Source organism: Salmo salar, chromosome 08 (genome assembly GCF_965601325.2).
Source record: "Salmo salar chromosome 08, fSalSal1, whole genome shotgun sequence".
NCBI classification, from domain to species: Eukaryota; Metazoa; Chordata; class Actinopteri; order Salmoniformes; family Salmonidae; genus Salmo; species Salmo salar.
Genome location: NC_138298.1, coordinates 16,765,276 through 16,792,093, shown reverse-complemented (window position 1 = coordinate 16,792,093; position 26,818 = coordinate 16,765,276). Strand labels below are relative to the sequence as shown.

The window sequence follows — 26,818 nt, the reverse complement described above, 5'->3', positions numbered from 1 at the left end:
CACTCAATGCACGTAACTGACGTGAGGTTAATCCAGTCAATCGCGCACACACACTAGCTGAATATGCAGAGCTAGCGCGCAAATATTAACTATTAAGCTAGGTAGTACCTATTCCATTTATGTGGCGTCGTCAAAGATGGAATCTTTGCTATCGTCAATATATTCCAAGATCAGCATGCATGTAAGTTAGTGCTTCAAAGTCCCTGTGATAAGGTTAGCGATAAACTGAACAGAACTACACTCTCTTCTACCATTGTTTTAAATATATTTAATGGTCTTGTTGCAAAAGCTAAATTGTCGCAAGGGAACTTTTATTTATATATTTTATTTCACCTTTATTTAACCCGGGTAGCAAAGATTATAGCAAACACCACTGAATTGGTGTTCGCTAGCTTTGCAAATTCAGCTATTGTTAGAAGCCAGCCAATATGAAACAAACGATTAAAATTACAAAAGGTTGCAGCATATGTTGTGTAAATTGTGAACTCATACAGCTGTCAACTCTTGTCACTGCAATCCGTTTCACATTTGCTAGCTACCTTTTAGATCGAAGCCCATATAGAATGATAGAAGATAAGATGATAGAAGCCCATCTCCTACTGTAAATAACCTGTGTGTAGCCAACCAGGTAGAAAAATGGCAGAAAAATGGCAGAAAAAAGTCGGACATCAGAGTATTTTTCAGTATACCAAAACGCAAAGTAAGAACCCTAGTAGCGTAATATCTCAAAGACTAGTTGATAAAATGTTCATAAGAAAGAAATGAAATTCTAATGGAAATGTTTCACAATGATGTCATTAGGCAGAGCAGGCAACAGATGGCACACAGACAGCAGAGTTGGGGACAGATATGCAGGGACAGACTGGCAGAGACAGGGAGTCTCAGGTAAGTTTGTTGAGTCTTTGTTTGGCAACATTATGAAAGGTTCTCCATTTTTTTGACTTGTAAAATAGGAACATAATTGGAAAATGCCATGGATACCCCCACTCTCAACTTAAACTGGTGACTGAACTAAGATTTGTTAAAGGCAATGGTATTGCTGTTGTGATTAGTTGTGTAGTTTTGGGTACCGATAGTTAGGAGTACGGCAAACACCTTATTTCTTTGGTTCCTCAATATACATTTACCATATTAAACTTAGGCTATGTGTTACAGCACTACTTTTGGTGTCCCCCTCAGGAATTGCTCTTGAGAAAATGTAATGTAATTGTTCCCTCCAAAGTTGATATCAGATTTTCGCCCCTGCAGTGGGAAAGTATTTACTCCGAGTGCTGAGCTAGTAATGTAACTGACATGTTACGTTAGCCAACGTTCCATCCCCACTCGACTGAAATAAATGAACTACTAGCACCTAGTTAGCTAGCTAGTAGCCAGTTCAGCTCTAGCTAGCCTCTACAGTAGCTATCTGTCAGGTAGCAGTATTTAACGGCTGTTGTGTCTATGGAAATGTTTTGAAGCAGTTGTTTTGTCCCATTTCAAAATAAGTAAATTTGATGTACCATTGTACCATAAGCTAGAGCTAGCCAAAAGTTGGCTAACGTTAGTTAGCTAGCTCACTAACTTTAGCTATTATTTTTGCCTCAATCACACTAGACCTGAATCACATGATGAAACCAGCGGCCAAATGATTAAAGACCGATCTATTCTGATGTTTCTTCAGTGTAATGTGTTTTTATTAGTCAGTATAACAATGTAACTTTATTGATCTGTCAGTTTCCCTAACTAATTCCCTACTTTTCACACTGACACAGTATAAACAGCTCTACAGGCTTCACTGTCATGGTGCACAGTCAGTACACAACACTATGCTCATCATGTCTCTTAGCAGGATAAGTTGGTGACAGGCGTCCCAGCAGGGTCAGACAACCAGGAAAGACCAGTCTACAGAGCTCCAGTGACTTTTGTAGTATATTATAACAACCAGTGAATGGGTACAAAGTTACATCTTGAGTTGATGGGTAGGCTACAGTTTGGGAATAATGGTAATTTCAATTATTGAACCATTGATTCTTTTCTTGGATGTATAAATGCACACCAAGGTAATTCTCTTTCATGCCACATCTGAACAGGATCAAATGGTGACAGCGGTCTCAGCAGGGTCAGAGAGCCAGTGAAGACCAGTCTGATGGTACTAAGGTGAACTTTTGCTGATGCAACACTATTCTCTCTGTGCAGAAAACACTAGACAAGCCAGAAGCTTCAAAGATTGAAACTATACTGAACAAAAATATAAACGCAACATGTAAAGTCTTGGTTTCATGAGCTGAAATAAAAGATCCCAGAAATGTTCCATACGCACAAAAAGTGTATTTCTCTCAAATGTTGTGCACAAATGTGTTTACATCCCTATTAGTGAGCATTTCTCCTTTGGCAATAATCCATCCACCTGACAGGTGTGGCATATCAAGAAGCTGATTAAACCGCATGATCATTACACAGGTAAACCTTGTGCTGGTGGCAATAAAAAGCCACTCTAAAATGTGCAGTTTTGTCACAACACAATGCCACAGATGTCTCAAGTTTTAATTTTTTAGGGAGCGTGCAATTGGCATGCTGACTGCAGGAATGCCCACCAGAGCTGTTCAAATCTAATCAAATGTAATTTGTCACATGCGCCAAATACCACAGGTGTAGACCTTTCCTTGAAGTACTTACTTACAAACCCTTAACCAACAATGCAGTTCAAGAAATAGAGCTAAGAAAAGGCTACTGAGGCTATATACAGGGGGTCACGGTACCGTGTCAATGTGCGGGGGTACAGGTTAGTCGAGGTAATTTGTACATGTAGATAGGGGTAAAGTGACTATGCACTATGCCAGGTCTCTGACCTCCTCCCGACAGGCTGTCTCATTCTTGTCGGTGATCAGGCCTAGTGTTGTGTCGTCAGCAAACTTAATGAGGGTGTTGGAGTCGTGCTTGGCGACGCAGTTATGGGTGAACAGGGAATACAGGAGGGGACTAAGCACACACCCCTGTGGGGCCCCCATGTTGAGGATCAGTGTGGCAGATGTGTTGTTGCCTACCCTTACCACCTGGGGGCGGCCTGTCAGGAAGTCCAGGATCTAGTTGCAGAGGGAGGTGTTTAGTCCCAGGGTCCTTAGCTTAGTGATGAGCTTTGTGGGCGCTATGGTGTTGAACGCTAAGCTATAGTCAATGAACAGCATTCTTACATAGGTGATCCTTTTGTCCAGGTGGAAGGCAGTGTGGAATGCGTTTGAGATAGCTTCATCTGTGGGTGGCTGGAGTCTTTGACAATTTGACACCGCCTGGTATAAAGGTCCTGGATGTACTGGGCCGTTCGCACTACCTTCTGTAGTGCCTTGCAGTCGGAGGCTGAGCAGTTGCCATACCAGGCAATGATGCAATCAGTCAGGATGCTCTCAATGGTGCAGCTGTAGAACCTTTTGAGGATCTGAGGACTCATGCCAAATCTTCTCAGTCTCCTGAGGGGGAATAGGTTTCGTCGTGCCCTCTTCACAACTGTCTTGGTGTGCTTGGACCATGTTAGTTTGTTGGTGATGTGGACACCAAGGAACTTGAAGCTCTCAACCTGCTCCACTGCAGTAGAGGTCGACCGATTAATCAGCATGGCCGATTTAATTAGGGCCGATTTCAAGTTTTCATAACAATTGGTAATTGGACTTTTTGGATGCCGATTATGGCCGATTACATTGCAATCCACGAGGAGACTGTGTGGCAGGCTGATCACCTGTTACGCAAGTGCAGCATCCAAAGGACCTGTGGCTGCAAGGAGCCAAGGTAAGTTGCTAGCTAGCATTAAACTTATCTTATAAAAAACAAATCTTAACATAATCACTAGTTAACTACACATGGTTGATGATATTACTAGGTTAACTAGCTTATCCTGCATTGCATATAATCAATGCGGTGCCTGGTAATTTATCATCGAATCACAGCTTACTTCAACTTTGCCATGATGATTTAACAAAAGCGCATTTGCAAAAAAAGCACAATCGCAGCACAAATGTACCTAACCATAAACATCAATGCCTTAAAATCAATACACAGAAGTATATATATTTTTTACCTGCATATTTAGTTAAAAGAAATGCATGTTAGCAGGCAATATTAACTAGAGAAATTGTCACTTCTCTTGCATTCAGTGCAAGCAGAGTCAGGATATATACAGCAGTTTGGGCCACCTGGCTCGTTGCGAACTGTGTGAAGACCATTTCTTCCAACAAAGACCGTAATTCATTTGCCAGAATTTTACATAATTATGACATAACATTGAAGGTTGTGCAATGTAACAGCAATATTTAGACTTTGGGTTGCCACCCGTTAGATAAAATACGGAACGGTTCTGTATTTCAATGGAAAAATAGATGTTTTGTTTTCTAAATGCTAGTTTCCGGATTTGACCATATAAATGACCAAAGGCTCGTATTTCTGTGCGTTTATTATATTATAATTAAGTCTATGATTTAATATTTGATAGAGCAGTCTGACTGAGCGGTGGTAGGCAGCAGCAGGCTCGTAAGCATTCATTCCAACAGCACTTTACTGTGTTTGCCAACGGCTCTTAGCAATGCTTGAAGCACAGAGCTGTTTATGACTTCAAGCCTATCAACTCCCGAGATTAGGCTGGCAATACTAAAGTGCCTATAAGACCATCCATTCATATCCAAGGTATGTGAAATACAAATGGTATAAAGAGAAATAGTCGACACGTCATAATGCCGATAATAAGGACAATCTAAAACTTCTTAACTGGGAATATTGAAGACTCATGTTAAAAGGAACCACCAGCTTTCATATGTTCTCATGTTCTGCACAAGGAACTTAAATGTCAGCTTTTTTACATGGCACATATTGCACTTTTACTTTCTTTATTTTTGTTCACTATATTTTAAGGCAGGCTGACAAACCTCAGTTGATTTCCAAACTGTATCAAGGGTTGATATTGGCTTTTCCCGATGACACAAAACATGTAAAACAACAATGTGAGGAAGACCTGGGAGACTATTGAGGATGATGAATGGATACAGATATGTTTGAATGCCCAGTCATGTTCAAATAAACTTCTGTAGTTTAAGACCTTCCATAGAACGTACTATATGCCAGAGAAACTGAATATCATGCACTCAGACATGTAAAACACAAAAGGGGACATATTTGCATATGTTATGATCTTGTGAAGGCCGGCTGAATTCTGGCAAAGAGTATGTTCTTTTATCTCAGCGTGCCTACAGATTCTCCCTTCTCACTGTTTTGTAGATACTAGAGACTTATCATAAGAAACTGTGTAACCTAGCATTTATGGCGGCTAAGAAATCCATTGCTATTATTTGGAAGGTTGGTTATCCTCACACAATGTCACAATGATGGCAGAAATGTATCACTTGATTTGATTTATTAGAAGTTTAAAGGTATACTGCAACTTTTATAATGTCTGGATGCCTTATATGGAATACTGTACGACAAAAGGAGTCTGTATTGAAAACATGCCCAAGTCAGGGGAGATACATATTTATGCAATCCCTAGCTGCTGGGCTGCTCAGTCCTGGCCCTGGGGGTCTGCCTTACTGTTTTTTGTCACTCTGGCCTTTGCCTAACACACCTGAAACCAATAATGAATGTTTCACTAATATCCTAAAGCTGAGTGGGGTGTGTTGGGTTGTGGACCCTTAGGGCCAGGATGGGGAGATCCAGCCTTATTGTGTGCAAGTAAAGAGAGCTCTAAAGTACTATTATGCCTATGATATGAATTACAGGGACCTCCATAATTATTTGCACAGTGAAGCATTTTTTCTTCTTTTGGCTCTATACTGAGTGTGGATTTGAAATCAAACAATGATTGATAAAGTCAAAGTGCAGACTGTCAGCTATAATTTGAGGGTATTTTCATTCATATCGGGTAAAGCATTTAGAAATTACAGCACTTTTTGTACATAGACCCCCCCATTTTAGGCAAGCAAAATTATTGGGACAAATGCACTTGTGTGTTAAAGTATTTGGTCCCACATTCATTGCACGCAATGAGTAAAGCTTGTGACTATACACATTTCTTGGATGCATTTGCTGTTTGTTTTGGTTGTGTTTCAGAAATGTTTTTTTTCCCAATAGAAATGAATGGTAAATAATATATTGTGTCAATTGAGTCACTTTTATTGTAAATAACAATAGAATGTTTCTAAACACTTCTATATGAATGTGGATGCTACCATGATTGCGGATAATCCTGAATGAATCGTGAATAATGATGAGTGAGAAAGTTAGAAGCACAAACATCATACCCCCAAGACACACCATTACAATAACATGAGAGGTTAGTATTTTGGGGGGGGGTTTATGACATTTGTGAGTCTGTAACTTTCTCACTCATCATTATTCACGATTCATTCATAATTATCCGTAATCATGGTAGCATCCACATTAATGTATAAAAGTGTTTAGAAACATGTTATTCTTATTAACAATAAGTGACACCAAAAGGGTCATATTAGATTGTGTAGAAATTTAGCAATATTTGGGTAATCTAAAGCTAAGACAGTTGACTATTTACCTTTACTGAGGTGATGTAGATGGAATTGTATTGTATTTGATTCTACTCTGTTCTTGCTAACACACTTATTTCTAAACAAGTCTGCTCTCAGATTTAAAAAATACTGATAGTACCGTATTTCAAAAAACAGCGCACATACAGTTTTTCTTTTAACCACAACCTATTGAGCTATGACTCCACCCAATAACATCCTTTCTCTTCAGTGTTAACGGAAATGAAAAGTGACCTAGAACAATTACCACGTTAGCGTTTTTATTGTTGTTATTTAGACGTTTATTAAAACCCTGGCACTCAAACTATGACTAATTTAACTGCATAGCATCACATACTTACACCAGATAGTGTTTAATGCGCGTTGAAGACAGGGCATGTTTGATAGATGTTATCTAGGTAACGCTAGCTAGTTGCTAACAATGGCTAACTGTATGGTTTTTCACACTCAAATAGCCTCCATCATGGAGGTGCTAGCGAATGCAGCCGTGGCTGACATCTGTAAACTCGTAGACGACGACTATGCAGTGTTTCGTTTAGAAATAACTCAAAGCCAGAAAGAAAACAGGGCATTGCGAAGGAAACTACAGCTACTGGAACTGAAGGTATCACGGGAGCGCGTCCTCGCCAGTCGTCCCAGTAGTGTCAAGATCCTCGACCGATACAGAGGAATGGCAAGAGGTACATTTAGCAGAAGGCCAAGGCTGAGCGGCCTGTCGCTGTTCATATATAGCTTAAGTGCCTGTCGCCCCTTACCTTCTGCACATGTGTTCAGATGTGTTACCCAGAATTGGTTCATGGTCAGTTTTTGGATAATATACAATAATTCCCCTAATTACTTAGCTATCTTGCACAATGACACTATCATATTTTAACAATGTTCTTGATTTACTGCATGTCCTATTATTTACTCAGTAAAAACAATGTGATGCCTGCAACATAATACATCAATCAATAAATATTATATCAAGAAGTTATGAGAAGTGTTACCATACATCCTTGTCAATTCTATACTTTTTTCAAAATGTCAATAGTGAACAGTATAGCTTTGAGCATTGACAGTAGCTAACATAAACACCTCTTTTACCCCAATTACACTCTCGGGTGAAGGACAGCTCAATGGAGGCAATAGGAGCTTTGTGAAGCCAGCGGGACACAATACGTGGAGAGATGACCAACCAATCACTGTTGATGAGGGGAGTGGAACCTCAACCCAGCACGTTATTGTGATAGAGGTTAGTGTCATAGTGTAACATTACAATTACAGTACATCAAATGTGACCAGTTTATTTCAGAAAGGCTCCCATTAGCTATTAATTTGCTTAAATCCTAATTGATCTGCCGTAGGGGAGCTTGTGAGACTTTCCTACAACAATGTTATCCAATGCTTGTGTCAGTCTGCAGATGCAGAGGCTGCAGGTCTTGGGGTCAAGCAGCACAGGTCTGAAGGAGAGGAGGGCCCAAGGCAAAGCGGAGACATCCAGACTGGAGTGGTTGGAGCGCCCTATGAAGCCATGGAGGACCCCACCACCTCTGCGCCCCAGTCCAGGACCCGACGTAGCGTCACGGAGGTCAGTGGAAGGCCCGACTCCGTCCTCAAGTCAGAGACAGACACCAAGACTTTAACTGTAACACACAGGCTCTTACACACAGGATCTGACCACAGATCAGACCCAGAGAGACTGGGGCTGGGGAGACTGGCCTGTCCTCCTGCTCCTGGTTCAGAGTATTTACCGGTATTTCACCAGAGCCAGAGGACAGTTAATTCCCGTGGGGATGGCTATGGTGACGCGTTAGACACTGGTGGTGATGAGCCGTCTTGTTCTTACACTACAGAGATGGACCCTGGCAACATGCCCTTGGGTTTAGAGACACAGACTGATCTGTCTAAAGGGGACTGGAACCGATACAGTAGTAGTCTATACGCTGAAGGTTCCCTAGATAAGAAAGGGGAGGTTATAGTCGTAGATGAGGTGACTGTGAAAGTGGAGAGCGACGCTCCTCTGACATGGAATGCAGACGAGACTCACTTAGGGGAAGGACACTCTCAGGGCAGCACCAGTGACTTTTTAGACTACAGGGAAAGCATAGAGACAAATGTAAATGTTGCGACCCACTCCCCTTTGCACGTGTTCAGGGATCTTGACTCAGTGTCCACATCAATGGCACCTTCCGATTCACACGGCCGCGTCCTTTTCGATCAGGTATTGAATTCAAACGACAGGGCTAGAGCTCAGTCTCAGGGAGGAGGAGCCACATCAGGTGGTAGTAAAGATAAATGGTTCTTCTGCATGTTCTGTAACAAAGGCTTCAGCTGCCCCCAGAAGATGGAGATCCACCAGAGGGTCCACACAGGGGGAAAACCCTTCAGCTGTACCCAGTGTCATATGCGCTTCGCCCAGGCTCGTGACCTGAAGAGGCACCAGAGGGTCCACACAGGGGTGAAACCCTACAGCTGCCCCCAGTGTGAGAAGAGGTTCTCCCGCCAGGACCATCTGAAAATGCACCTGAAGGTCCACACAGGAGAGAGGCCGTTCGCCTGTACGCACTGCGGGAAGAGGTTCTCAGAAAGGAGATACCTCAGGATACACCAGCAGAAAAACCATTCCACTCTATAACATAGAAATTAACCATTCCACTGGATAGCTTATAGAACAAAACCTTGCATTAAAAACAAAGATTATTTTTTTATTGCTGTCAGCAGAAAAGAAACACAGATGCATTTGGAATAACGAGAGTGAAGCCCAATTCAGATACAACAGCCGACATGAGACAAGATAAAACTATCTAGTTTTAGAATGTTATGTTGTACAACAGCTGACTAAAGACGGGGTATTCAGATCAAGAAGACGAGACGTGCAGTTGAGACCGTTTCCACGTGGCAGCATCATGTTGTGGGGGTGCTTTGCTGCAGGAGGGACTGGTGCACTTCACAAAATAGATGCCATTATGAGGCAGGAAAATTATGTGGATATATTGAAGCAACATCTCAAGACATCAGTCAGGGAGTTAAAGCTTGGTCGCAAATGGGTCTTCCAAATAGACAATGACCCCAAGCATACTTCCAAAGGTGTGGCAAAATGGCTTAAGGACAACAGAGTCAAAGTATTGGAGTGGCCATCACAAAGCCCTGACCTCAATCCTATAGAAAATTTGTGGGCAGAACTGAAAAGGCGTGTGTGAGCAAGGAGGCCTACAAACCTGACTTAGTTACACCAGCTCTGTTAGGAGGAATGGGCCAACATTCACCCAACTTATTGTGGGAAGCTTGTGGAAGGCTACCTGAAACGTTTGACCCAAGTTAAACAATTTAAAGGCAATGCTACCAAATACTAATTGAGTAAACTTCTGACCCACTGGGAATGTGATAAAATAAATAAAAGCTGAAATAAATCATTCTCTCTACTATTATTCTGACATTTCACATTCTTAAAATAAAGTGGTGATCCTAACTGACCTCATTTTTACTAGGATTAAATGTCAGGAATTGTGAAAAACTGAGTTTAAATGTATTTGGATAAGGTGTATGTAAACTTCAACTGTACATGCACCAGAAACAGGGTACACTTTGGGCCCGATCCCGACTTAGGAATTGATGCCTTTCCTACGCACTTCTCAGTATTTGGTATTCAGACTTACCTTATTCAGTCGCATAATGCTCTCTGCAGGTGTAGCTACCTTGCACGCTCTGAATAAATTTAATTCAACTGCTGAAAACCTTCCCACTTGCTGCCCAACAAATTTTCTCGTGGAGTTTTCATTCAATGGTGTTTTCAGCACATTCATCTTACATTACATTTTTTTGTCATTTAGCAGACACTCTTACCCAGAGTGACTTACAGTGAGTAGTGAGTGCATACATTTTGATACTTATTCTTACTGGTCCCCCACGGAATCGAATTCACAACCCAGGCTTTGCAAGTGCCATGCTCTACCAACTGAGCCACACAGGACTTTATTCCGCATAAACCATCCCTTTAAATACGGTGTACCTTTTGAATTAGAATTATGTCGACAGACTCAATAGAATACATCGAGAGAACGGGTCAGAATATAGGGATCATTGAAAGAACGCCATCTATGCCTATTCGTTTCTGTTTCAGCACCAACTGGTAGATTTAAAAATACTCTTGTAGATTATTTAGGCACATTTTTGGGTTAGGAAAGTATGTATAAATAAAAATAAACGTTTTGGACAGCCTTTACGCACAAAATATAATTATGAATAAAAAAGTGGTGGTTCGATTCACCCTGAAAGTTGTCATATTCAAGTTCAATCTATAAAATATTGGAAGGTGGAAAAAAGTGTACAATAGGGATTGAACAGTAATCCTATAAATCTACCCTAATTTCTTACTAATCGTGAAGCTGTATGACAACAGTCCAGTCATCGTGAACCGTGCGCCAGGCTCCAGGTTTAAACTGCTACGTGGGGCCTGAGTACCATAATGATTCAATTAGGCTACATGTCCCAAATTATTGCACAACGTTAGGCTGTTATGAGCCACTAATGCTAGCGACCCTCAGGAACAATTTACAAATCAAATCAACATTTATTTGTCACATGCGCCGAAAACAACAAGTTTGTGACAGGAAAGAAAGGTAAACAGAATGGAATGACTCAAAATAAATGTGTGTGGGTATTACTGACGTTGGCTCTCGATACTGGCTAATATTTAACATGATACAAATTGTAAAATAAAACGTAGAAAAGCCCGGGCATATAATCAACACATTCTAAAGTGCATACATCAACTCGGCAGGTTCAACCCTACAGAAGCCTATAGTTTGGGTCTCCAAATTTCATCCACGCAAATTATGAGGGCACACACTTAAAATTCGGAATAACGGCAGCGCTATTTACATCTTATTTCACGGTGGAAAAGGGGCCGCAATACGTGTCATGTTGATATGATTTTCGGTTTGCTTCCATATGACTGGTTTCACCTTTGCCTCTAGGGATCATAAGGAAAAATAATCTAAAACAATTGCCATGTGTATTTACAATCCCCTTTTCCAAAACGGATTACTAATTTACATAGCTCTTATCAATTTATAAATTACAGTGCATGGAGAATGCTGTTATTTCTATCAGTAAAAATAAAGTAGATACTTTTTCCACTTGGAATATGGCAGGTTGGCTTGACCTCATGCATGGTTTCCTTGCGCGTAAAGGTGTTGGAATTATGAGGGGAATTAAGTCAAGGTTAGAATACGGCGTATCTGGACACAGCTTCGCCACACCTTCATTTATTCTAGCTCAACCTCAAACAAATAGTGGGTGAATAGTATGCTATTCAAATGCTTAAATTCAAGGTCAGAATACAATAGAGAGAACTGCCATAAAAAGTGAATTACGTTCCATTTAAGCACGCTTAAATCGGGTCAGAATCGGGGCCTTAGAAACTTGTCAGATGAATATCAGCAAAATAGCTAGCTAGTTCTCTGCTAAGCTAGCTCCTTAAGACCGTCGTGTCTCATCTTATGTATTTGAACTGAGCTTAAAACAGATTTCATTGTTGAATATTCCTGGGTGGAATATTGCATCCAGACATTGTGGGATATACAGTCTCTAATGAAAGTCTACACACCCCTTGCACAGTCTTCACATTTTGCTGCCTTCAAATTAAATCTAAAAAGGGATTAAATGAGTTTGTTTCCTACCTATCTACACAACCTACTCCACATTTTCAAAGTGAAAGAAAAATTATAGAACATTTTCCAAATGTATAAAAAAAAAGTAAAACGACCATGTCTTGATTGCTATGTCTTCACAACCCAGAGTTAATACTTGGCGGAAGCACTTTTGGCAGCCAGTACAGCTGTGAATAATTTTGAATAAGATTCTACCAACTTTGCACAACTCTTAGGGCAACATATATCCATTGTTTTTGTCAAAATTGCTCAAGCTCAATATATTTGGTTGGGAATCATTGATGGTGAGCAATATTCAAACCTTGTCTCTGATTTTCAAGCAAATTAGTTCAGGACTGAGACTGGACTACTCAAATACTCAACACCTCTTGGAAAGCTATTCTGGTGTGCCTTTGGCATTAAATGTGTGTAATTGTAATGCTGTAAAATAAAACACTATCCCAGAGTTAGGTTTTCAGAAGACTGAGGGGGGATTTCCTCTAACCTTTTACCTGGGCTTTGTTCCTTTCATATTTATTTTGATCCTGACAAAGTCCCAAGTCCCTGCCGGTGACAAGCATACCCATAACATAACGCTGTCACACTATGTTCTATAATCTTTCTTTCACTTTGAAAATGTGGAGTAGCTTGTGTAGATGGCTAAGAAAAACATTCAATTTAATACTGTATGTATACACTGCAAGAGGTGTGTAGACTTTCAGCAGGCACTTTAAGGTATATATAAGCCTAATAATACTGTTACCTATTGTATTTGTACTGTGTAAGCTATATGATGTTCCCAAATGCCTATTTTCATTACTTCCGTTCAACTGCTTAATTTTCTTTTAATAAGAAAGTGAATTAACAAGTTCATGCAGATTGTTGTATGTGTGGTTTTCATATGGTGTATTTAAAGATGCAATATGCAGAAATCACTCTGCCATTTCCTGGTTGCTAAAATTCTAATATGCCTATTTTCAGTTTGTGACAAAACAAGCAGTCATTGTGTAGAGAATCATTGTACCATCTAAACCGCAGTGAAATATGTTTTCCAAATGTTGTATTTTCAGCTGTTTAAAGCTGGTGTACAAAACTGAAAGTAAAAGACGCAAAAATGTAACTTAAGACGGGGAAGCATGGAAATAGTGCACATAGAACAGATCTACCACTTTTTAGACTTATAGACAGACCTATAACTCACATTTCTATGGGAATTTGGTCAGGTTGCCCAACTAGTTACATATTGCAGCTGTAAAACTTGTTTATGTTTAATAGAATAAAAAGTCCCATTTTGTTTTTAAGACTTTCATTGAGACTTTCTTTAGTACACATCACATCTGATCTCACCCTGTTCTGCATACACACAACAGTGCTTTATAACCATTATACACGTACTAAATATACCTACACAAACCCACACAGTAACAAACACCTACTGTACAGGTTAAAACACACGGAACAAAAATATAATGTAAAGTGTTGGTCCCATGTTTCATGAGCTGAAACACAAAAATCCCAGACGTTTTCCATATGCACAAATTTGCTTACATCCCTGTTAGTGAACATTTCTCATTTGCCAAGATAATCCATCCACCTGACAGGTGTGGCATATCAAGAAGCTGAATAAACAGCATGACCATTACACAGGTGCACCTTGTGCTGGAGACAATAAAAGGCCACTATAAAATGTGCAATTTTGTCACAACACAATGCCACATGTCTCAAGTTTTGAGGGAGCGTGTAATTGGCATGCTGACTGCAGAAATGTCCACCATAGCTGTTGCTAGAGAATCAAATGTTAATTTCTCTACCATAAACCGACTCCAACTTCGTTTTAGAGAATTTGGTAGTACGTCCAATTGGCTTCACAACTATAGAGCATGTCAGCCCAGGAGTATTTCTGTCTGTAATAAAGCCCTTTTGTGGGGAAAAACGAATTCTGATTGGCTGGGCCTGTCAGCCAAGTGGGGGGGTCTATGCCCTCCAAGGCCCACCCATGGCTGCACCCCTGCCCAGTCATTTGAAATCCGTAGATTAGGGCCTAATGAATTTATTTCAATTGATTGATTTCCTAATATGAACTGTAACTCTGTGAAATCTTTGAAAGTGTTGCGTTTATATTTTTGCTTAGTATAGTTTAGTTGGGTTTGGCTGATGATGACTTTTGAATTATAATAGGTGACTCATATTTACCAACAACATATTTATGTCCACCATGATGGGCTTAACAACAATTAAGTAATTGGGTAACTACTACAGCCTCAAACGTATTGGGGATGGGTAAACACTCCATGTTGAAAGTGTGTTCATTATCTGTGTGTGTGTGTGTGTACGTACCTGAGGGGGTGTATGTCTGTAATCTGTATCACCTGTCTATTCCAGGAGGAGGGTCCAGAGGTGCTGCTGGTGAAGGAGGAGGGGTGTGAGGAGGGTTTAGGGAAACCTGATGTGACCATGGTCATGGAGGACAATCAGACTACACCTCCTCCTGAACCCACAGAGGAACCAGCTGAGCAGCACAGGACCACACACAGTCTCACTGAGGTGAGCCCACTGTGAACTACTGTCTGTATGGTATTAGGTCAAGGTCTATATCCACAAAGCCTCAAAGTAGGAGTGCTGATTTAGGATGAGTTTTTCCTTTTAGATAATAATGAATGACTATGCAGACATTTGGGGACCTGATCTTCAATCAGCACTTTTACTCTAATACTCTTTGTGGATACAGGCCCAGGTCTTGATTAATTTTGTGTGGGACCATGCCTTTGAATGATTAAACCATTAAATAGTATGAAGTGATCAAATCAACTAACATGTTTGCATAGTACTCATAGCAATCCCTCATTGCCCAATCAGAAGATGCTCCATAGCAGGGTGCTCATATCATATTTCTTGATCCAACATCCTCACTCTGTATCTCTTACAGTCAGTAGACATGGAGGATGGGAATCCTGATCTGCTGCTGGTCAAAGAGGAGACAATAGAAGACGGACCAGAGAGCATTGATCTGCTGACTGGATTAAAGATGGGGGAGCAAGGTAAGGGAGAAATACATATAGCCTTCATACAGTAATAGATCTTCAATGGATCTTCAATGGGAATACTATTACATACAGCACATTCAATACATCCAATGAAATCAATAGAACCTATGTTTGTTTAGAAAAACACACATTATAATGTCTGAACTGGACTCAAAAATGTTTTTAAAGTCTATTTTCTAACCTCTTCCGGCAGTTAGTTGGCTGGAGGCTAACAGAGAAGACTGGGCGACCATCTTGGAATACCAGCCCCAGACGGGTGCAGCCAAGGGCTTAAGGGACAACATCACTGAGCAGGCCAGGACCAGAGGCGACATAGTGGAGGTCAGTGGATGGGACAGCGTCCTCAACTCTGGGCCGGGGAACAACACTGTTAACCACAACCAGAAACAGACAGTCGAACCCAAAACAACATCTGAACATAGTCTCCATGACAACAGACTGGCTACGACCAGGGCGAGGCATAGCTTTGGTCTGCATGGACGGGGTGGTGTTGGTATGAGGCGGGAGAGAACACACACAGACTCAGCTAGCGATGCTCCGTCCTGCTCCTATAGCTGTGATTCAGAGAGACTGATGGCACCTCAGGTTACCCCCCTAACAGGTGCTGCCTTCAGCCTGCCTTCTATAGGATCTATCAATTGGAACATGGACCCTGTGACAACACAGACACTCCCTGGCCTTCATCCTCCTCACACTCTTCTTATGCTAAACCAAACCTCAGACAATGCCAGTTCATCAACACTAAATGGCTACACAAGCCCATTGACAAATGACAGTAGTAGAGACAGAATCAGTAAAGGTGGCAGCGCCATTGAGAAGCGCTTCACGTGTTCGTTCTGTGGGAAAGCCTTCAGTTTCCCCCAACAGGTGGAGATCCACCAGAGGATGCACACGGGGGAGAAACCATACGGCTGCCACCTGTGCCGGGCCACTTTCTCCCAATCGTCCAGCCTGAATAGGCACCAAAGAGTCCACACAGGGGAGAAACCCTTCAGCTGTACCCAGTGTAACATGCGCTTTGCCCATGCTGGCAACCTAAAGAGACACCAGAGGGTCCACACAGGGCAGAAATAATACAGCTGACCCCAGTGTGAGAAAAGATTCTCCTGCTAGAACCAGCTGAAGGTCCACACGGGAGAGAGGTGGTTTGCACTGCAGGAGGAGGTTCTCAGAAAGGAGCTACCTCAGGATACACCTGCAGAAAAAACATTCCACTCTTTAACATAGAAAGTAACCATTCCACTTAATAGCATCTGCGGTTTAGATTAAACCCTGCATTAAAGACAAACATGAATTGCCATTATTGTCAGCAGAAAATATATTTTTGATTTTACCTTTATTTAAACAGGGAGTTAACATTGAGACCAGGGTCTCTTTCACAAGGGAGCTCTGCATATACAATGAATAGGACAATGTAAAACAAAGAAATACAGCACAACACAAATATTAAAGAAAAACAGTTACATTCCTCAATAAGAATTGCACGAGCGACACCAGAACATCCAATTGTAATGCATTTTGTAGTTGGTTACAGCAATGAGGTGCATTTATAACTAAAAGTGGATTTACCTAGTTCGGTGGAGACCCGAGGAACCTCGAGTTAACCAACGAAGTTAGGTAAGTTGGAAACTTGTGTAGTAAAGCTTAGTAAACAAAAAGGGTCGTTAATGAGGACCAGCCAACCTTTTGATACAGGATGCAGTGGTGAGTGTTACACAGATGCATTTGGAATTACGAGAGTAACAGATGTGTTGAATATTCCTGAGTAGTCTATTGTATCCAGACATTTAGTAATATATCAGGCATATACAGTGCCTTGAGAAAGTATTCACACCTCTTGACTTTTTCCAAATTTTGTTGTGTTCCAGACTGAATTTAAAATGTCATTTTTTTTGGTCACTGGCCTACACACAATGCCCCATAATGTCAAAGTGGAATAATGTTTACAAAATAATTAAAAACTGTCAATAAGTATTCAACCCCAAAATACGTTCAGGAGTAAAAATGAGTTTAACAAGTCACATATTAAGTTGCATGGACTTACTCTGTGTGCAATAATAGTGTTTAACATGATTTATGAATGAATACCCCACACAAACAATTATCTGTAAGGGTCCCGCAGGTGAGCGATGAATTTCAACCACAATGACCGGGGAGGTTTTCCAATGCCTCGTAAAGAAGGGCACCTGTTGGTAGATGGGTAAAAAAAAAAAGCAGACATTGAATATCCCTTTGAGCATGGTGAAGTTATTAATTACACTTTGGATGGTGTATCAATACACTAAAGTAATACTGCAAGAAATGTAGCAACGCAATTAACTTTTTGTCCAGAATACAAAGTGTTATGTTTGGAGCAAAAACAATACAAGACATTACTGAGTACAACTCTCCACATTTTCAAGCATAGTGGTGGCTGCATCATGTTATGGGTATGCTTGTAATCATTAAGGATTGCAGTGTTTTTTAGGATAAAAAAGAAATAGAATGGAGCTAAGCAAAATCCTAGCGTAAAACCTGGTTCAGTCTGCTTTCCACCAGACACTGGGAGATGAATTCACCTTTGCAGGACAGTAACCTAAAACACAAGGCCAAATCTACACTGGAGTTCCTTACCAAGAGACAGTGAATTTTCCTGAGTGGCCGAGTTACAGTTTTGACTTACATCTACTTAAGAATCTATGGCAAGACCTGAAAATGGTTATCTAGCATTGATTAACAAGCAATTTGACCGAGCTTGATGCAGTTTAAATGCAGGTTTAGAAAGCTCTTGGAGACTTACCCAGAAAGATTCACAGGTTTAATCGCTGCCAAAAGTGTTTCTACAAAGTATTGTCTCGGGTGTGAATACTTATGTAAATAAGATATTAATGTACTTCATTTTCAATAAAATAAAAACGTTTTCACTTTGTCGTTATGGGGTATTGCGTGTAGATGAGTAAGCATTTTTTTTAAATACATTTTGGAATTCAGGTTGTAACACAACAACATGTGGAATAAGTCAAGGGGTATGAATACTTTCTGAAGGCAATGTAGTCTAATCCAATGAGAGGGTACTGGAACCAGTACAGTTGTAGTGTATACTCTGAAGGGTGCCTAGATAAGAAAGGGGAGGGTCTGGTCGTAGATGAAGTGACAGAAAGTGGAGGGCGATGCTCTTCAGACATGGAATTCAGACGAGACTCACTTAGGAGAACGACACTCGCAGGGCAACACTAGTGACTTGTTAGACTACAGGGAAGCTTAGAGACAAATCCAAATGTCGCAACCCACTCCCATTTACATGGGTCTTTCCATTAAATAGACTAACCAGGTGAATCCAGGTGAATTGTATGATCCCTTATTGATGTCACTTATTAAATCCACTTCAATCAGTGTAGATGAAGGGGAGGAGACAGGTTAAATAAAGATTTTTAAGCCTTGAGAAAAAAATGAGACACGGATAGTGTATGTGTGCCATTTAGAGGGTGAATGGGCAAGACAAAATATTTAAGTGCCTTTGAAAGGGGTACGGTAGTAGGTGCCAGACACACCGGTTTGTGTGTATCAAAAACTGCAATGCTGCTGAATTTGTCACGCTCAACATTTTCCTGTGTGTATCAAGAATGGTACACCACCCAAATTACATCCAGCCAACTTGACACAACTGTGGGAAGCCTTGGGGTCAACATGGGCCAGCATTACTTTGGAACGCTTTCAACACCCTGTAGAGTCCATGTCCCGACGAATTGAGGCTGTTCTGAGGGCAAAAGGGAGGGTTACAACTCGATATTAGGAAGGTATTCCTAATGTTTGGTATAGTCAGTGTGTTTGTGTATATATAATGATGTCTATAGACATTATGGACAGTATATGAATAGAAAAGGTGTGTAAAACCAGCAGTATTTATATAGGATGAGCATTGACCAGAATACAGTATATACATAGGAAGTGGGTAAAACAGTATGTAAAGATTATTAAAGTGACCAGTCTTTAATGACTATGTACATAGGGCAGCAGTCGAAGGTGAAGGGTAGAGTACAAGGTGGTAGCCGGCTATTAACAGTGACTAAGTTTCAGGGCAGGGTACTGGGCGGAGGCCAGATAGTGGTGACTATTTAATAGTCTGATGGCCTGGAGATAGAAGCTGTTTTTCATTCTCTCGGTCCCAGCATTGATGCACCAGTACTGTCTCCACCGTCTAGATGGTAGTGGGGTAAACAGGCCTGTCTCACCTTCATCTACACTGATTGAAGTGGATTTAACAAGTGACATCAATAACGGATCATATACTAAAAATATAAATGCAACAATTCCAAAGATTTTACTGAGTAAGGAAATCAGTCAATTTAAATCAATTCATTAGGTCCTAATCTATGGATTTCACATGACTGGGAATACAGATATGCATCTGTTGGTCACAGATACCTTAAAAAAAAGGTAAGTGCGTGGATGAGAAAACCACCATTTGCCTCATGCAGTACGACACATCTTCTTTGTATAAAGTTGATCAGGCTGTTTATTGGGGCCTGTGGAATGTTGTCCCAGTCATTTACATTACATTTACATTTAAGTCATTTAGCAGACGCTCTTATCCTGAGCGACTTACAAATTGGTGCATTCACCTTATGATATCCAGTGGAACAACCACTTTACAATAGTGCATCTAAATATTTTAGGGGGGGGGGGGGGGGTTAGAAGGATTACTTTATCCTATCCTAGGTATTCCTTAAAGAGGTGGAGTTTCAGGTGTCTCCGGAAGGTGGTGATTGACTCCGCTGTCCTGGCGTCGTGAGGGAGCTTGTTCCACCATTGGGGTGCCAGAGCAGCGAACAGTTTTGACTGGGCTGAGCGGGAACTGTGCTTCCTCAGAGGTAGGGGGGCCAGCAGGCCAGAGGTGGATGAACACAGTGCCCTTGTTTGGGTGTAGGGCCTGATCAGAGCCTGAAGGTATGGAGGTGCCGTTCCCTTCACAGCTCCGTAGGCAATCACCATGGTCTTGTAGCGGATGCGAGCTTCAACTGGAAGCCAGTGGAGAGAGCGGAGGAGCGGGGTGATGTGAGAGAACTTGGGAAGGTTGAACACCAGACGGGCTGCGGCGTTCTGGATGAGTTGTAGGGGTTTAATGGCACAGGCAGGGAGCCCAGCCAACAGCGAGTTGCAGTAATCCAGACGGGAGATGACAAGTGCCTGGATTAGGACCTGCGCCGCTTCCTGTGTGAGGCAGGGTCGTACTCTGCGAATGTTGTAGAGCATGAACCTACAGGATCGGGTCACCGCCTTGATGTTAGTGGAGAACGACAGGGTGTTGTCCAGGATCACGCCAAGGTTCTTAGCACTCTGGGAGGAGGACACAAGGGAGTTGTCAACCGTGATGGCGAGATCATGGAACGGGCAGTCCTTCCCCGGGAGGAAGAGCAGCTCCGTCTTGCCGAGGTTCAGCTTGAGCTGGTGATCCGTCATCCACACTGATATGTCTGACAGACATGCAGAGATGCGATTCGCCGCCTGGTTATCAGAAGGGGGAAAGGAGAAGATTAATTGTGTGTCGTCTGCATAGCAATGATAGGAGAGACCATGTGAGGATATGACAGAGCCAAGTGACTTGGTGTATAGCGAGAATAGGAGAGGGCCTAGAACAGAGCCCTGGGGGACACCAGTGGTGAGAGCGCATGGTGCGGAGACAGATTCTCGCCACGCCACCTGGTAGGAGCAACCTGTCGGGTAGGACGCAATCCAAGCGTGGGCCGCGCCGGAGATGCCCAACTCGGAGAGGGTGGAGAGGAGGATCTGATGGTTCACAGTATCAAAGGCAGCAGATAGGTCTAGAAGGATGAGAGCAGAGGAGAGAGAGTTAGCTTTAGCAGTGCGGAGAGCCTCCGTGACACAGAGAAGAGCAGTCTCAGTTGAATGCCCAGTCTTGAAACCTGACTGATTAGGATCAAGAAGGTCAGTCTGAGAGAGATAGCAGGAGAGCTGGCCAAGGACGGCACGTTCAAGAGTTTTGGAGAGAAAAGAAAGAAGGGATACTGGTCTGTAGTTGTTGACATCGGAGGGATCGAGTGTAGGTTTTTTCAGAAGGGGTGCAACTCTCGCTCTCTTGAAGACGGAAGGGACGTAGCCAGCGGTCAAGGATGAGTTGATGAGCGAGGTGAGGAAGGGGAGAAGGTCTCCGGAAATGGTCTGGAGAAGAGAGGAGGGGATAGGGTCAAGTGGGCAGGTTGTTGGGCGGCCGGCCGTCACAAGACGCGAGATTTCATCTGGAGAGAGAGGGGAGAAAGAGGTCAAAGCACAGGGTAGGGCAGTGTGAGCAGGACCAGCGGTGTCGTTTGACTTAGCAAACGAGGATCAGATATCGTCAACCTTCTTTTCAAAATGGTTGACGAAGTCATCCGCAGAGAGGGAGGAGGGGGGGGGAGGACTCCTCTTCAATGGCTGTGCAAAGTTTCTGGAAATTGGCGGGAACTGGAACACGCGGTCTTACACATCGATCCAGAGCATCCCAAACATGTTCAATGGTGTCTGGTGAGTATGCAGGCCATGGAAGAACTGGGAAATGTTCAGCTTCCAGGAATTGTGTATAGATGCTTGTGACATGGGGCTATGCATTATCATGCTGAAACATGAGGTGATGGTGGCGGGTGAATGGCACAACAATGGGACTCAGGATCTCGTCACGGTATCTTTGTGCATTCAAATTGTCATCAATAAAATGCAATTGTGTTCGTTATCTATAGCTTATGCCTGCCCATACCATAACTCCACCACCACGGGGCATTCTGTTCACAGCGTTGACGTCAGCAAACCGCTCAAACACAAGACACCATACACACTGTCTGCCATCTGCCCATTACAGTTGAAACCGGAATTCATTTGTGAAGAGCACACTTCCCAAGCGGGCTAGTGGCCATCCAAGGTGAGCATTTGCCCACTGAAGTCGGTTACGACGACGAACTGCAGGCAGGTCAAGTTCCTGGTGAGGGTGACAAGATGGTTTCTGACAGTTTGTGGTTACTGACAGTTTGTGCAGAAATTGTTCGGTTGTGCAAACCCCCAGTTTCATCAGCTGTCTGGGTGGCTCAGACGATCCGGCAGGTGAAGAAGCCGGATGTGTGGTTACACGTGGTCTGCAGTTGTGAGGCCGGTTGGACGTTGTGTGACAAAACTGCACATTTTAGAGAAATAAACATTTTGTGTGTATGGAACATTTCTGGGAACTTTTATAACGGCTCATGAAACAAGGGACATTGTGATAGGCTCGTTCTGATATATATTTTTACATCTTTATTCATTTTTTAAAATAAAATAAATAAAAATGCAATATTTTTGTGCCGTGAAAAACTATGTGCCCCTTTTTGGATTTTCTCTATTTCCACATATGTTTGATACTTAATGTCATCAGATCTTCAACCAAAACGAATATTAGATAAAGGGAACCTGTGTTTACAAATAACCCCCCAAAATATAGATTTTATTTAATGAACAAAGTTATGCAACACCCAATTCCACTGTGTAAAAAAGTAATTGCCCCCTTACACTCAATAACTGGTTGTGGCACCTTTAGCTGCAAAGACTCCAATCAAACGCTTCCTGTAGTTGTTGATCAGTCTCTCATGTCGCTGTAGAGGAATGTTGTCCCATTCTTGCATGCAGAACTGCTTTTACTCAGCAACATTTGTGGGTTTTCAAACATGAACTGCTCATTTCAAGTCCGACCACAACATCTCAATTGGGATTAGGTCTGGACTTTGACTAGGCCATTCCAAAACTTCACTTTGTTGCTTTTTAACCATTTTCATGGAGGCTTGATTGTGTGTTTTGGATCATTGTCTTGCTGCGTGACCCAGCTGTGCTTCAGCTTCAGCTCACAGGCGGATGGCCTGACATTCTCCTGTATAATTCTCTGATACAGAGCAGAATTCATGGTTCCTTTCTATTAAGGCAAGCCGTCCAGGTCCTGAGGCAGCAAAGCATCCCCAAACCATCACACTATTTTCCGGACTCTGACATTACGCGTTCTGATCCTTATTTTTTCTTGTGTGTATCGTTAGGTACGGTTGGAGCTAGAAACATAAGCATTTCGCTGCACCTGCGATAACATATGCAAAATATGTGTACGCAACCAATAAAATTTGATTTGAAGGTCTTGATTGATTTTGCCTTAAGTGTGGGAACATGCCTTTGAATGATCAAATCAACTAATAATACTCATAGCAATCCTTCATTGCCCAATCAGAAGATGCTCCATTGCAGGGTGCTCATATCAGATTTCTTGATCCAACATCCTCTCACTCTGTATCTCTTACAGTCAGTAGACATGGAGGATGGGAAGCCTGATCTGCTGCTGGTCAAAGAGGAGACAATAGAAGATGAACCAGAGAGCATTGACCTGCTGAGTGGACTAAAGATGGGGGAGCAAGGTAAGGGAGAAATACATACAGCCGACATACAGTAATAGATCTTCAATGGGAAAAGTGATGCGGTTGGCTATACTTTTTTCTTCATTCATAAAATTAAACAACTTGTGTTTACATACAAAAAAAACACACAAACATAATGTATTAACTTCAGCAGGTAATTGACAAGATACTTCATATGTCGAGTTCTCTGCCATGTTTGTAAAGTATTTTTCTAACCTCTTTCTGCAGGTGGTTGGCTGGAGGCTAACAGAGAAGACTGGGGAGCCATCTTGGATTCCCAGACCCAGACTGGTGCAGCCAAGGGCCCAGGGGACAACATCACTGAGCAGGCCAGGACCAGAGGTGACATAGTGGAGGTCAGTGGATGGGACAGCGTCCTCAACTCTGGACTGGGGAACAACATTGTTGACCACTACCAGAAACAGACAGTTGAACACAAAACAACATCCAAACTCAGTCTCCATGACAACAGACTGGCTGAGATGAGGGCAAGACTTAGATTTTGTCTGCAGGGACGGGGAGGTGTCTGTATGCGGAAGGAGAGAACAGATACAGACTCTGCTAGCGATGCTCCGTCCTGCTCCTATAGTTGTGATTCAGAGAGACTGATGGGGCCTCAGGTTACCCCCCTAACAGGTGCTGCCTTCAGCCTGCCTTCTATAGGATCTATCAACTGGAACATGGACCCTGTGACAACACAGACACTCCCTGGCTTTCATCCTCCTCACACTCTCCTTATGTTAAATCAAACCTCAGACAATGCCAGTGCCTCAACACTAAATGGCTACACAAGCCCATTGACAAATGACAGTAGTAGTAACGCTATCAGTAGATCCGGTGGCAAAGAGAAGCGCTTCCCGTGTTCGTTCTGTGGGAAAGCCTTCAGTTTCCCCCAACAGGTGGAGATCCACCAGATGATGCATACAGGGGAGAAACCATTCGGCTGCCACCTGTGTCGGGCCAGTTTCTCACACTCCTCCAAGCTGAAGAGGCACCAGAGAGTCCACACAGGGGAGAAACCATACAGCTGCTCCCAGTGTGATAAGAGGTTCTCCCACCAGCACCACCTGAAGAGGCACCTGAAGGTCCACACGAGAGAGAGGCCGTTTGCCTGTATGCACTGAAAATGCAGAAAATACACAGCCCGTGTATAATGTAGAACTAGTTAGATTGTAATGAATTCTGTTGGATTTGAATGTATAGGAAAGTGGATGAGTTGAACTGAGGATGATGAGGCAGAGTAGATGATTATGGTGATGGTTGGTGTGATGGTGTCTGTAAAAATACTTTGTCCCTTTAGGTTTATACTGTTTTATAGTGAGATAATGACAGTGCCTTAATTAATGTTTACTTGACGTGAAGTCATGAAGCTGTGTGTAATGTAATGTTGAACCTTTTCCAAAGTATTCTAAAATGAATGTTTTCATTTATCGTTTTGTGCAATAAATGTACTGTACTTCAGAGTTGTGACTGTGTGACAATTTTGTTTAAATTAAATACAAAATTGACTCTGTACTAACTGACTAGTTTTTTGTTTGCGTCATTGCAGGGACTGAGTTTTCCTTATTACAGTCGAACCAAAATATTATGCTTAATTCTTGAATCAAAACTTTAAAAAAAATAGGTCTCTTGAGTGGTGCAGTGGTCTAAGGCATTGCATCGTTCAAGTCCAGGCTCTGTCGCAGCCGGCCGCAACCGGGAGACCCATGGGGCGGCGCACAATTGGCCCAGCATCGTCCGTGTTAGGGGAGGGTTTGGCCGGCAGGGATGTTCTTGTCCCATCGCGCACTACGCTGACATGCGTCCGGCCCGCCACAGGTGCGCCCGGCCCGCCAGGTGTACGGTGTTTCCTCTGACACATTGGTGCGGCTGGCTTCCGGGTTAAGCGGGCATTGTGTCAAGTAGCAGTGTGGCTTGGCTGGGTTGTGTTTCAGTGGACGAATGGCTCTCGACCTTCGCATCTCCCGAGTTTAAAAATACTAACTTAAAAATACTAACTTGAAAATAAACTCCAATGGCTCCATAATGTGGTCCCGTGTGGCTGAGGTGGTAGAGCATGGTGTTTGCAACGCCAGGGTTGTGGGTTCGTTTCCCACGGGGGACCAGTACGGAGAATTTTTTTTTATGAAATGTATGCATTCACTACTGTAAGTCGCTCTGGATAAGAGCGTCTGCTAAATGACAAAAATGTAAATGTAGGTACTTGAATCACAGTGATAGAGATTGGCTTGACTGTGGTTATATATAAACCTTCATATTCTCTTCTGTGCAATTTGTGTTTACAGTCTGCATTCCATGAGGATTTGCTGATATCCAGGGTGATGGCGGGACCCGCAATTCAACGGCTCAGACACGAGACGTATGTGACAGAGTCTACAGACAATCATGGATTACAAAGGGAAAACCAGCCACGTCGCGGACACCGACATCTTGCTCCCAGACAAGCTAAACACCTTCTGGTGGGGATCATATTTCCGAATTCCCTGAGTGCCCTATTAGGGTGAAAGAGGTTGAGGTGTGAAGGATCAGGGCTGTACAGCAAATCTCCTATGTGGAGGCGGTGAAGAGAGTTGAAGGGGAAGAGGCCACAGTTCTGAAAAATATATGGTAGTGGATGCATATGTTATACATCAATCAAGTGATCTGGATACACTTATTGTGAATAAGGTGTATTTTGTGGCATTATAGCTACAGTTATTAACTGTACTGCACAAGTGTCCAAGAAGCTGGACATCATTATATCTGTAGCCAAGAAGATTTTGGGCCTCCAAGACTTAACGGCAGAAGCACTGTAAGGACAACTGTAGCCAGGAAATGTCCCGCCCTCACAGGATCATTCTGAGCTTGTGTATGAACCTGATTAGAACAGAAAAGCAGTCTGATTTAGTTTAATTAAAAAATGTTATAGATGTATTATTTTGTACACTGCATTTTTTGTGAGGGGACGGGACGGGGGACTTTATTATCCACCTCTACAGTAGGTGGCGGAATGCACATATAATTGTTGCAAACGCCATTATACCAAAGAATAAGAGTGAAGTGACAGACAACAATTTCCACGTTATCGGTTTTTATTGTTGTTATTTAGACATTTATGAACACCCTGGAACTCAAAATATGACTAATTTAACAGCACATTATCACATACTTACCCCCGGTAATCTTTAATTCGCGTTGTAGTCATGACTTTGTTGACATTATCTAGTTAACGTTAACTGTATGGATGT

The 26,818-nt window shown here is 42.3% G+C and overlaps 1 protein-coding gene across 4 annotated transcripts; it reads left to right on the top strand.

Moving 5' to 3' along the window:
• LOC145850316 (uncharacterized) lies at positions 1-26,504 on the top strand. 4 transcript variants are annotated; one of them, XM_082978203.1, is made up of 10 exons: positions 1-181; positions 802-885; positions 2,070-2,136; positions 7,628-7,752; positions 7,915-8,088; positions 14,534-14,695; positions 15,078-15,189; positions 15,389-15,516; positions 23,480-23,591; positions 23,820-25,106. In XM_082978203.1, the coding sequence occupies exons 5-10, from the start codon at positions 8,032-8,034 to the stop codon at positions 24,713-24,715; spliced, it is 1,467 nt and encodes a 488-aa protein (XP_082834329.1). In that variant the 5' UTR covers positions 1-181; positions 802-885; positions 2,070-2,136; positions 7,628-7,752; positions 7,915-8,031; the 3' UTR covers positions 24,716-25,106. The 4 variants fall into 4 exon arrangements, with proteins under 4 accessions (XP_082834329.1, XP_082834327.1, XP_082834328.1 ...); XM_082978201.1 differs by having other exon boundaries at positions 2,070-7,198; XM_045723156.2 differs by lacking the exons at positions 1-181; positions 802-885; positions 2,070-2,136 and adding exons at positions 6,224-7,198; positions 25,877-26,504 and having other exon boundaries at positions 23,820-23,947.
• Positions 26,505-26,818: the final 314 nt, after the last annotated feature.